This window comes from Pan troglodytes, chromosome 11, assembly GCF_028858775.2.
Source record: "Pan troglodytes isolate AG18354 chromosome 11, NHGRI_mPanTro3-v2.0_pri, whole genome shotgun sequence".
NCBI lineage: Eukaryota > Metazoa > Chordata > Mammalia > Primates > Hominidae > Pan > Pan troglodytes.
The window spans coordinates 9,967,186-9,979,261 of record NC_072409.2 but is presented as its reverse complement, the minus strand read 5'-3'; the positions used below and the strand labels follow the sequence as shown (position 1 = coordinate 9,979,261).

Genomic DNA, 12,076 nt, shown 5'->3' with positions numbered 1-12,076 from the left:
AACACTTAAAATTATCTCTTAGCAATTTTCAAGTATACACATCAGTAACTATAGTCACCATGTTGAACAGTTTCTCCTTGTCTAACTGAAATCTTATATCCTTGACCAATATTTCCCCAATGCCCCCCAGTTCCATCTCTGGCAACCAGCATTCTGCTTCTGTGAGTTCGACTTCTTTTTTTTTCTTTTTTGAGATGGAGTCTTGCTCTGTCGCCCAGGCTGGAGTACAGTGGCGTGATCTCTGTTCACTGCAACCTCTGCCTCCCGGTTTCAAGTGATTCTCCTGCCTCAGCCTCCTGAGTAGCTGGGACTACAAGCGTGCACCACCATGCCTGGCTAATTTTTGTATTTTTAGTAGACACAGGGTTTCACCATGTTGGCCAGGATGGTCTCGATCTCTTGACCTTGTGATCCGCTCACCTCAGCCTCCCAAAGTGCTGGGATTACAGGGGTAAGCCACTGCGCCCGGCTGAGTTCAACTTCTTTAGGTTCCACATATAAATGAAGTCATGTGGTCTTTCTGTGCCTAGCTTATTTCACTGAGTATAATATCCTCTAGTTTTGTGCATGTTGTGAAAGGATTTCCTTTTTGAAGGCTCAGTAGTATTCCATTGTGTATCTCTACTGCGTTTTCTTCATTCATCTGTTGATGGACACTTAGGTTGATTCCGTATCTTGGCTATTGTGAATGATGATATATTAGCAAATATTGCAGAAAAGACTGACAGTATAAATGGTTGTCTCCTGCTTGGTTCTAAGCAAAGAGATGACAATAGTCTCAAAATGCCAGTGCTAATGAAATGGTGACATTCTTCTTATTTTTGCTTTTTTATTTGAGACTGAGTTTCACTCTTGCCCAGGCTGGAGTGCAATGGCACAATCTTGGCTCACTGTAACCTCCACCTCCTGGGTTCAAGTGATTTTCCTGTCCCAGCCTGCCTAGTAGCTGGGATTACAGGTGCATGCCACCACACCGGGCTACTTTTTGTAGTTTTAGTAGAGACGGGGTTTCATCATATTGGTCAGGCTGGTCTCGAACTCCTGACCTCAGGTGATCCACCTGCCTTGGCCTCCCAAAGTGCTGTAATTACAGGCGTGAGCCACCACACCAAGCCCTGTTTTTTTGTTTGTTTCGTTTTGTTTTAACATTGTCAACCTTGTTTTTATCTTTTTTTTTTTTTTTTTCTTGAGACAGAGTCTTGCTCTGTCGCCCAGGCTAGAGTGCAGTGGCACGATATCGGCTCACTGAAACTTCTGGTCTCCCGAGTTCAAGTGATTCTTCTGCCTCAGCCTCCTGAGTAGCTGGGATTACAGGTGCGTGCCACCATGCCCAGCTAATTTTTGTATTTTTAGTAGAGACGAGGTTTCACTGTGTTGCTCAGGCTGGTCTCGAACTCCTAAACTCAGGCAATCTGCCCGCCTCGGCCTCCCAAAATGCTGGGATTACAGGCATGAGCCACCGTGCCCGGCCTTATCTTTAAAAATTAATATATTGGCCAGGTGCAGTGGCTCATGCCTGTAATCCCAGCACTTTGAGAGGCCAAGGCAGGTGGAACACTTGAGGTCAGGAGTTTGAGACCAGCCTGGCCAACATGGTGACACCCCACCTCTACTGAAAATACAAAAATGTGATGGGTACCCGTAATATCAACTACTCAGGAGGCTGAGGCAGGAGAATTGCTTGAACCCAGGAGGGGGGAAGTTGCAGTGAGCCTAGATTGCACCACTATACTCCAGCCTGGGTGACAGAGCGAGACTCTGTCTCAAAAAAAAAAAAAAAAAACCTGTTAATATATAAAATAAGGCCAAGTGTGGTGGCTCACACCTGTAATTCCCACACTCTGGGAGGCCGAGGTGGGAGAATTGCTTGAGGCCAGGAGTTTGAGACCAGCCTGGGCAACACAGTGAGACTTCATCTGTACAAAACATTTTAAATTTAGCCAGGTGTGGTGGCACACACCTATAGTCCTAGCTACTCGGGAGGCTGAGGTGGGAGGATTGCTTGAGCCTTGGAGGTCAAGGCTACAGTGAGCTGAGATTGTGTCACTCACTCAGGCTGAATGACAGAGTTAGACTGTCCCCCCCAAAAATTATATATATATATAACAAGTAATGTAAAGTGGTATACTCACTGCCCAGCTTTTTTTTTTTTTTTTTTTTTGAGACAGAGTCTCGCTCTGTCGCCCAGGCTGGAGTGCAGTGGCGCAATCTCAGCTCACTGCAACCTTCCCCTCACGGGTTCAAGAGATTCTCCTGCCTCAGTGTCCCGAGCAGCTGGGATTACAGGTGCCACTCCCGGCTAATTTTTGTATTTTTAGTTGAGACGGGGTTTCACCATGTTGTCCAGCCTGGTCTCAAACTCCTGACCTCAGGTGATCCACCCGCCTCAGCCTCCCAAAGTGCTGGGATTACAGGCGTGAGCCATTGCGCCCGGCCACTCACCGCCCAGCTTTTAAAATAAGTGTCTACATAGTTGAATCCCTTTTGTGTGTCATTTTGCAATAACCTTGTCTCCCTCCCCTCAGAGGGAAGCTTTATTAATTTTTTTGTTTGTTTTGATACAGAGTCTCACTCTGTCACCCAGGCTGAAGTGGCACAATCTCAGCTCACTGCAGCCTCTACCTCCTGGGTTCAAGCGATTCTCCTGCCTCAACTTCCTGAGTAGCTGGGATTACAGGTGTGCATCACCACACCTGGCTAATTTTTTGTATTTTTAGTAAAGATAGGGTTTTGCTGTGTTGGCCAGGCTGGTCTTGAACTCCTGACCTCAGGTGATCTGTCTGCCTTGGCTTCTGAAATTGTTGCACTCCAGCCTGGATGACAGAGCCAGACACTATCTCAAAAAGGAAAGAAAGCCAGGTGTGGTGGCTCACGCCTGTGATCCTAGCACTTTGGGAGGCCGAGGTGGGCAGATTGCCTGAGCTCAGGAATATGAGACCAGCCTGGGCAACACGGTGAAATCCCATCTCTACTAAAATACAAAAAAATTAGCTGGCATGGCGGTACGCTCCTGTAGTCCCAGTTACTCAGGAGGCTGAGGCAGGAGAATCGCTTGAACCCGGGAGGCAGAGGTTACAGTGAGCCAAGATCACGCCACTGCACTCCAGCCTGGGTGACAGAGTGAGACTCCATCTCAAAAAGGAAAAAAAAAACCTCTTGCTCTAGCCAGTTTTCTCCTTTTTTGGTTTCTTAGCTTCTGTCATCCTGGAGTCCCATCTTCAATTGGAGATGAAGGGTCAGCTAATTTGAATTCCCACCCAAAAGTGGTGTTTTGTGCTTAGTCCGGGCTCAGCTCCTTGGTGCCCATCTGTGCTCAGGGCTCCCTCACCATCTCGGTGCTTGCTGGGTAGTGCTCAGTGTGGTGGGGAACTGCTCTGGTTCTGGAGTCCGAGTCGGCTCCAGGGCCCAGTACTACCCCTTCCAGCTGTGTGGCCTCACTTGCCTTCACTTCTCCCAGCCTTAGTCTCCTCCTCTGTGAGATGGGGGTGGTGATAGTGCATGGCTCTTAGAGTAGGGGGTTTGGTGAGTTCATGCACATAGGATGGCAGAAGAGTTGGTCAGTGGTTTCAGTGCCCCAGGGGAGGCCTGGAGGGCAGTGAGAACAGCCTCAGGTTCTGCATCCGTGGCCAAGCCTTCTGTCCCAGGTTCTTTGCCTCTTGTTGCCAGAGAAACCATAATACTGTCTTTTATCAGTTCCTAGGTGCCCAGGAAACTTTGGGAACCAGAGAGCCCTTTTCTCTGGGCTTATGAAGGGGATCTGTGGGTCTGAGAGGGAAAGAGGGTGAACAAGATGTCCCTCCCTCAAGGGATACTTTGTTCAGGTGCCAAAGAAAAATAGGGACAGTCACAAAGACATAGCCCAGTGAGAAAATGGGCCAGGGCGGGAGCAGGAAGTTCAGGCAAGAGGAAACCCAAATGGCTCATATGAGAGGATGCTAATCCTCACTGGTAATTAGAGAAGTGCAAATGAAACCAGCAGGAGTGCTGTTGGCAGATACTGGCAACAGAGGCAGAGGTTGGCTGCTGCCTGGTACTGGTGAGTGCAGGGAAGTGAGTCCTCCCACATCCTGCTTGTAGCCCAGTGAATTGGTGCAGGCATTTAGCAGGGTATTTCAGCCACAAATCTCAGACCTTCCGACCTGGCCATTCCTCTTCTTGGTATCATCCCTAGGGAGGCACTTTGTATATGCCCAGCAACGTCTATTGCTGCAGTGTTTGTAGTTGCAAAACATGGGAACAGCCTCATTGTCCAGAGGTTGTGGGGAGAGGTTAAAAATGGCAGTGGCATATTAGAGACACGGAGAGGTTCCACATGCCATGGCATATTAGAGACAGAAAGCAGATCAGTGGTTGCTAGGGGCAGGAGTGGGAGGGAATGGGAATGGCTGCTTAATGGTACAGGGTTTCTTTTTTGGGTGATGAAAATGTTGTGGAGCTAGATAATGGTGATGGTTGTACAGTATTATGAATATACTAAATGCCACTGAATTTTACACTTAAAAATGGTTAGCCAGGTGTGGTGGCACACACCTGTGGTCCCAGCTACTGAGGAGGCTGAGGTTGGGAGGATCACTTGAGTCCAGGATATCAAGGTTGCAGTGAGCTATGATCCATGATTACAACATGCACTCCAGCTTGGGTGACAGAGCTAGACTGTGTCTCTAAAAGAAATAAAAAGGTTAAAACGACAAGTTTTATGTTACATATATTTTACCACAATTTTTAAAAGTTAATAATGGAATATACCAAAGCCATTTAATTGTATACTTTATTTTTTCTTCTAGCTTTATTGAGGTATATTTGACACACAGAAGTAGTATACATTTTAAGATGTTCATCGTGATGATTTGATACCCATATACATTGTAAAGTGACCACCTCAATCAAGCTGATTAACACATCCATCACGTCACATGGTTACCTTTTTTTGTGTGTGTGGTGACAACACTTAAGATCTCCTAGCAGATTTCAAGTATATAATACATCATTAATTATAGTCACCATGCTGTACACTTTAAATGGTGTTCAAATTTATATCTCAATAAAGCTGTTTTTAAAAATCAAGTAACAGCTGGGCATGGTGGCTCACGCCTGTAATCCCAGCACTTTGGGAGGCCAAGGCAGGCGGATCACCTGAGGTCAGGAGTTTGAGAGCAGCCTGGCCAACATGGTGAAACCCTGTCTCTGCTAAAAATACAAAAATTAGCTGGGCGTGGTGGCAGTTATCTGTAATCCCAGCTACTCGGGAGGCTGAGGCAGGAGAATTGCTTGAACCTGGGAGGCGGAGGTTGCAGTGAGCCGAGATCGTGCCATCGCACTCCAGCCTGGGGGACAAGAGCGAGACTTCCTCTCTAAAAAATAAAAAAAATTAAAAAAAATTAACACATAAATACAATATGATATTATTTTCGTAAAGTTACACATGAATCCCTTTCCCCTTCCCCCAGAGACAAACAGTATTTCTCTTGATGCAGCAAAATGCTGTTTCATTACAGAGAAACAGTATTTCAATACAGTATTGAATTCTGTACAGTATTTTCAATACAGAGAAATACAGTATTTCTCTGTAGATGCAGAGAAAAAGGATGGGAAGGATACTCCTCAAACTAATAGCAGTAGGGTAGGGTTTGGAGGTGGGTACAGGAGGAACTGTAGCTTTATTAGCATTCACTATTTTATAGTGAGAATATGTTCACATTACTTTTCAAATTAGAACTACAGTTTTTGCGCCAGGTGTGGTGGCTCACACCTGTAATCCCAGCACTTGGGGAGGCCAAAGCAGGCAGATTGTTTGAACCCAGGAGTTCAAGAGCAGCCTGGGCAAACAGGGAGACCCTCCAACTCTACAAATAATAATAATGTTTAAAAAGTCGGGCATGGTAGTGCATGCTTGTGGTTCCAGCTACTTGGGAGGCTGAGATGGGAAGATGGCTTGAGCCCAGAAGGACCAGGCTGCAGTGAGCCATGATTGCACCACTGCACTCCAGCCTGGGCAACAGAGTAAGACTCTAAAAAAAAAAAAATACAATTGTTGGAAAAGGTAAAGAATCAATAAAATGTAGACATCTGGGTTTATTGCTTAATGACTTGACTTTTTCCTTTGCCTTTCTTTGAAGGATTCTGAAAGACTAATGGAGCAACAAGGAGCACTGCTGAAACGGCTGGCGGAGGCTGACTCAGAGAAAGCGGTAACTAAGGCTGCCCTTGTCTACTCTAGTGGGTACAGGTGGCAAGAGTGTCATTCCACTACAAAGTGTAGAGGTGCTTGGATCAAGGCAGGAGGGCTGGATCATTTCGCTAGGTCTTAGTTTCACGATCTGTAAAATGGGCTGATGTCCTCCTGTCACGCTTGTTCTGATAGGCTTGTCTAGTTAGTTACTTGAGACCTTGAGCCACAAAGCTGGACACCAACATAGAGAGGGTAATGATGATGTTGGATTTGTAAATCATCCGTGTCTGTTAAAGCTGGATTTCCATCAAATTTGTATTATGGATTCAAAGCCATCAAAAAGTACACACCTTTGGACTCAGTAATCCTAATTCTAGGACTCTCTCCCAAAGCAGCATGTTCCAAAGTCTGTTCATGGAACCCTAAGTTCCTCAAGATGTTAATGAGTGCAAGAAACCGAAGGGGAGGTTCCATAGCCAGTTAAATTTGGGAAACCATAGGCTGGCCTGAACATGAAGTTCGACAGCTTCTTTCAAGACTTTTTTGGAGTGTCTGCTGTATTAATGCTTTTGTAAGTCTTCAAGAGAGGGGAGGGAGACGGAGGCCCAGTTTCCCAAGGTGTGGCCTGTGGCCTCTGATGCTTAGTTGAGGAAGGAGTGGAGATGCAGCAAGCTCGGCGATAATGCCTAAACGTGCATTCCCAGCTCAAGAACCCTTGTTAAGTTATGATATACATCAGTAACTTGAACCGTCAAGCAACTCTTTCAAAAGACACAGAAGATTTAATCACATTATGGTAAACATGAGATTTTAGGCTGTGGAACGAAGTAGGCATATGACTTTTTTTTTTTTAACGGTGCTGAGCATATGAGTTTTAATGTGCATTAACTGGTTATCTCTGCATGGGGGGTTATGGGGTTTCTTTGGAGGATTTTTTTGGTGTGTTCTTAATGTTTTCTACAGTTAACATTGCTGTTCTTAAATTGCAAAATAAATACATGTTCATTGTTTTAAAAAAATGTTTTAATGCATATGTTAGGTGCTTCCTACCAGAATCTCTGACATGGGCCAATGTATGTAGGACCTTGGGCCCCAGTGGCCAGGTACTCACAAAACTCTCTCCTTCCTGGGCCGGGCCTCTTTGCCCTTCCCAGGGGCACCTGACAGCCTGTGTTCTCTCCCAGCGCCTGCTGTTACTGCTGCAAGACAAGGACAAGGAGGTGGAAGAGCTCCTTCAGGAAATACAATGTGAGAAGGTAGTGTGCTTTTTTTTTTTTTTTTTTTTTAGACGGAGTCTCGCTCTGTCGCCAGGCTGGAGTGCAATGGTGCGATCTCAGCTCGCTGCAACCTCTGCCTCCCGGATTTGAGTGATTCTCCTGCCTCAGCCTCCCGAGTAGTAGCTGGGACTACAGGCGTGCGCCACCACGCCCAGCTAATTTTTGTATTTTTAGTAGATACGGGGTTTCACCATGTTGGCCAGGATGGTCTTGATCTCTTGACCTCGTGATCTGCCTGCCTCGGCCTCCCAAAGTGCTGGGATTACAGGCATGAGCCACTGCGCCCAGCCGCAGTTGTGCATTTTTATGAGCCAGTAGAATATAATGGATATGCAGAGAGCTGGGTTCAAATCCTGTCTTTGGGCCAGGTGCAGTAGCTCTTGTCTGGCACTTTTTCGAGACCAGCCTAGGCCACTCCCTAGCACTTTGGGAGGCCAATGCAGGAGGACTGATTGAGGCCAGGAGTTTGAGACTGTCCTGGGCAACACAGGGAGACCCCATCTCTACAAAATAAAAATAAAAATTAAAAAATCAGCCAGGTGTGGTGGCATGCACCTGTAGTTCCAGCTACTCTGGATGCTGAGATGGGAGGATCACTTGAGCCTGGGAGACTGAGGCTGCAATGAGTCATGGTCACGCCATTGCACTCCAGCCTTGGCAACAGAGTGATACCCTGTCTCAAAAAAAAAAAAAAAAAAAAAATTATTGACTGCGCGCGGTGGCTCACGCCTGTAATCCCAGCACTTTGGGAGGCCGAGGCAGGTGGATCACTTGAGGTCAGGAGATCGAGACCAGTCTGGCCAACATGGTGAAACCCTGTCTCTACTAAAAATACAAAAAACTAGCCGGTTTTGATGGCACGTGACTGTAACCCCAGCTACTCAGGAGGCTGAGGCGGGAGAATTGCTGGAGCCCAAGAGGTGGAGGTTGCAGTGAGCTGAGATTGCGCCACTGCACTCCAGCCTGGGAAACGGAGCGAGACTCCGTATGAAAAAAACAAACAAAAAATTGTGCCTCCATCACTTTTTCCGTCTCCCCACAGGCTCAAGCAAAGACAGCCTCTGAGCTTTCTAAATCCATGGAGTCCATGCGTGGGCATTTGCAGGCACAGCTTCGGTCCAAAGAGGCTGAGAACAGTCGCCTGTGCATGCAGATTAAGGTACCTATTGGCCCCACAAGTGGGGAAAGAGGAGGCAAGGGCCTGCCAATTTGATGGTAGTGGCCTGGCCCAGATATCACACTCAGGAAGTGTGCCTCCAAAGGTTTCTGAGGCAGCTGATGACAAAATACTCAGGCCTCAGAGACATTCCAGGACAGTGGCAAGAGCAATGGACAGAGACCCAGGAGGTGTTGGGCATCCTTCCCAACAGTGACGGGGTTGCGTGCCATGCCCCCAGGCCTATCACTTAATCCCCTAGGCCCTCAGTTCTCCTCATTACCCAAGGGAAAGGGATGGTCTCTTTGTAGCCCAGGGGTCCTCTGAGGTCATACTCTGCTGAGTGACCAAGGAACTATCTCTGACCACAAGGCTGGGAGTTCAGGGAAGGATTCCAGAGCAGTTCTGACCTAATATCAAGACCCCATGGGCTGAGAGATCCAGGGAGGTGTCGTGGGATGCTGGGAGGGACTGTGTCTCTGGTCCGAGTTAGGGGAGCCTCTCACACAGCTAAGCACTTTTTTCTGTCTTCCTCGTTTCCTCTTTGCTCTTGCCTTTTCCTCCCTTTCTCCTTCACCCTCTGCTTTGCCTTCCCACAACCTCCTTGTCTCTCTTCTCCCTCTCTGTCTCACCCCTTCCCCCTTCCAGAATCTGGAGCGCAGCGGGAATCAGCATAAGGCAGAAGTGGAGGCCATCATGGAGCAGCTGAAGGAGTTGAAGCAGAAGGGAGACCGAGACAAAGAGAGCTTGAAGAAGGCCATCCGAGCCCAGAAGGAGCGAGCCGAGAAGAGCGAGGAATATGCTGAGCAGCTGCACGTGCAACTCGCCGACAAGGTCGCAGGCCTGCGGTGCCCAGCTCCTCACCTGCCCTGAGGAGGGCTGGGTGATGGCAGAGGGGTGGTCAGCCAGATGGGTAGTAGGGAGGGGTGGGTGGATGAGGGATGGTAGTGGTGGAAAGGATAGATGGCTGGGGAGGAGGGAGAGGGAGTTAAGGGGATCAAATGGGTAAAAGCTGGAGGGATGGGTGGCTGGAGATGATTGGAGGCTTTGTAGGAGAGTTCAGCCACATCAGCTTTGTGGGTGAGAATAATGGTTAAGGAAGGATTTACAAACAGGATGCATTTGATTGCTAGAAATCTGGGGAGCACTAGCTGGGCTCCCACTGTCGCTTCCAGCGCCCTCTAGAAAGGTGAATTCCAGAATGAGGTTTAGGTTACCAGGGTGAGAAACCACCTAGGATGAGCCCGCTCCCAGCTCCTGGCAGCCTCACCACTGACACTAGGCTAACAGGCCCTTTTGTCCCGTGTTCCCAGGATCTTTATGTCGCAGAAGCTTTATCCACTCTGGAGTCCTGGAGGAGCCGCTACAACCAAGTTGTAAAAGAAAAGGGAGACCTCGAGCTGGAAATTATTGTCCTGAATGAGTACGTCTTAGAGTAGGAGAGGGAACGTGGCGCTGTTGAGGGACTTGGGTGTGCAGGTGGGAGGGGCCTAGTGGCTCAGGGAAGGCCACGTGGCTGCTATTTGTACTCTCCGGGTTGGGGGCTGCACTGGGCTGTGATGTGGGCAGCCCTGAGCTGGGCTTTCTGGTTGGAGCTGGGGTGCAAGCTCTGGCCCTAGTCCTGGGGTCCTACCCTTCTGTCAGGCACTGGCTAGGGGCCGGGTCTTTCTGGTCAGAGGTGTGGGTCTGACTTCATCACCTGGGCCTGATCCTGTCCTTAGTCTACACAGCATTTGAAATGGGCACCGTGGTGTCCTCATTCCTTTTGGGGAATGGGGCAGATGGTGACCCAAGTGTCTTCTCTCTGTTGTCTGTCCAGGGACAGCAGCTGTTTGCCAGTGCCTGCCAGTCAGTAGGTCAGTGGTATGGCATGGGAGTAGGGGGCAAAAGTGGCCTCAAGTTGCAAGTGACTGAGCTGACACCTTTCTTGCCACTGGCGAACTGTGAATAGTGACCATTGCGTCATTCTCCTTTTTTCCTTCATTTATTGGAAAAACATATATTGAGCATCTACCATATACCAAGCTGCTGTGTGCTGGCCATCAGGGTTACAGCAGTAAGAAGACAAATGCATTCCCTGCCCTCTACTCTGTAGAGGAGATAGGGCTACAAGAGGCATGGACTCCCTGGACTAAGGATAGGTCATGGGGGAGCTCATTTAATCTCCCAGGTCAGGAAAGTCTCTTACTGTATTCAACTCAACTTAGCAAACATGTTCTGAGAACTCACTATGTGCCAGGCTCTATGCCAGCTGCTGTCCTTAGGGAGTTCTCTGTCTAGTGGGAGAACATAGATACCTAAGACAGAAGCATACATGGTACAGGGGAGGGGTCAGGGACAAGATGTCTTGAAGTCTGAACTGGGTTTTTAAGTGTGAGTAGGAGTTTGCCAGGTAAACTGGAGTTGCCAGCAAACTGATGTGTTTGCTTGGGCCTAGTCAGTGTTCAGTGGTGGACTGTAATTGGTCAATACTGAGAGCACATATTGTGCAAAGGGTTTTTGATGGGTCTGTGGTCAAGATAGAGGAGTAAGCACCTGTGAGCCCCAGGGCTCCTCTTGAGGCCACAGTCTCTGTTCTTTGACTGATGATAGCCTTGCTGAGTGACTGAGGCAGCAGCAGGGAGCAGAAGGGACTGGGGGTGGGGCAGGCAGCTGACTTCTAAGTTGGCGTCTTTCTCTCTATTTGTGCCTTTTACCCACACCACACTCATTGCCGTTCCTGCCTGTGTTAGGTGAGTGTTCATATGTGAATGAGCAATCATGGCACCAGCCCCCTGCTGGGGGTACAAAAGCCCAGGGTGCTCAGGGCCCTGCTGGAGAGGAATGCCTGGGTGATAATCCCTGACCACCAGCCTGGGAGTCCAAGAAGGGATTCCAGAAGCATCTGTCCTAACACCAAGACCTGATAGGCAGAGAGATTCCAGGAGGTGTCATAGGGAGTTGGGAAGGGATCATGTCTCTGGTCCTTGCCTTCAAAGGGTATCTTGGCCTTATGAGAGGATCAAGATGGGTACACATCCCTCTCTCTCTCTCTCTTTTTTTTCTTAATGGAGACAAGGTCTTGCTCCTTCACCCAGGCTATAGTGCAGTGGCACCAGCATAGCTCACTGCAACCTTCAACTGCTGGGCTCAAGCAATCCTCCCGCCTTGGCCTCCCAAAGCACTGGGATTACAGGTGTGAGCTGCCATACCCAGCCCACACTTCTCTTAATAAGTCATTGCTTATTGTTGAATTGTAGATGGTTTCTTGGAGGGGGAGGTATGGGAGACACATCTTAACGGACATTGTTCAGAGGTGGGACAGGCATGGGAGTACCACAGCAGCAATGCCAAGGCAGGGCAGCAGAGTTGCTTCTCAGTGTGGAGATTGGGGAGCAGGCAGGCAGTATATCGAGTGATGAGAACGCTTGGTCCCACACCACACAAAGACCTGGGTTCTTCAGAACCTGTGTAATTGGCCGGGTGCGGTGGCTC

At 48.5% G+C, this 12,076-nt stretch overlaps 1 protein-coding gene across 1 annotated transcript in view; it reads left to right on the top strand.

Moving 5' to 3' along the window:
• Positions 1–12,076, top strand: part of ODF2 (outer dense fiber of sperm tails 2) — a 44,716-nt gene that overhangs the window by 19,245 nt on the left and 13,395 nt on the right. The window contains 5 exon segments of the mRNA XM_024345906.2: positions 6,117–6,188; positions 7,354–7,425; positions 8,489–8,605; positions 9,251–9,436; positions 9,916–10,025. Of these exon segments, the coding sequence (XP_024201674.1) occupies positions 6,117–6,188; positions 7,354–7,425; positions 8,489–8,605; positions 9,251–9,436; positions 9,916–10,025 (557 nt within the window).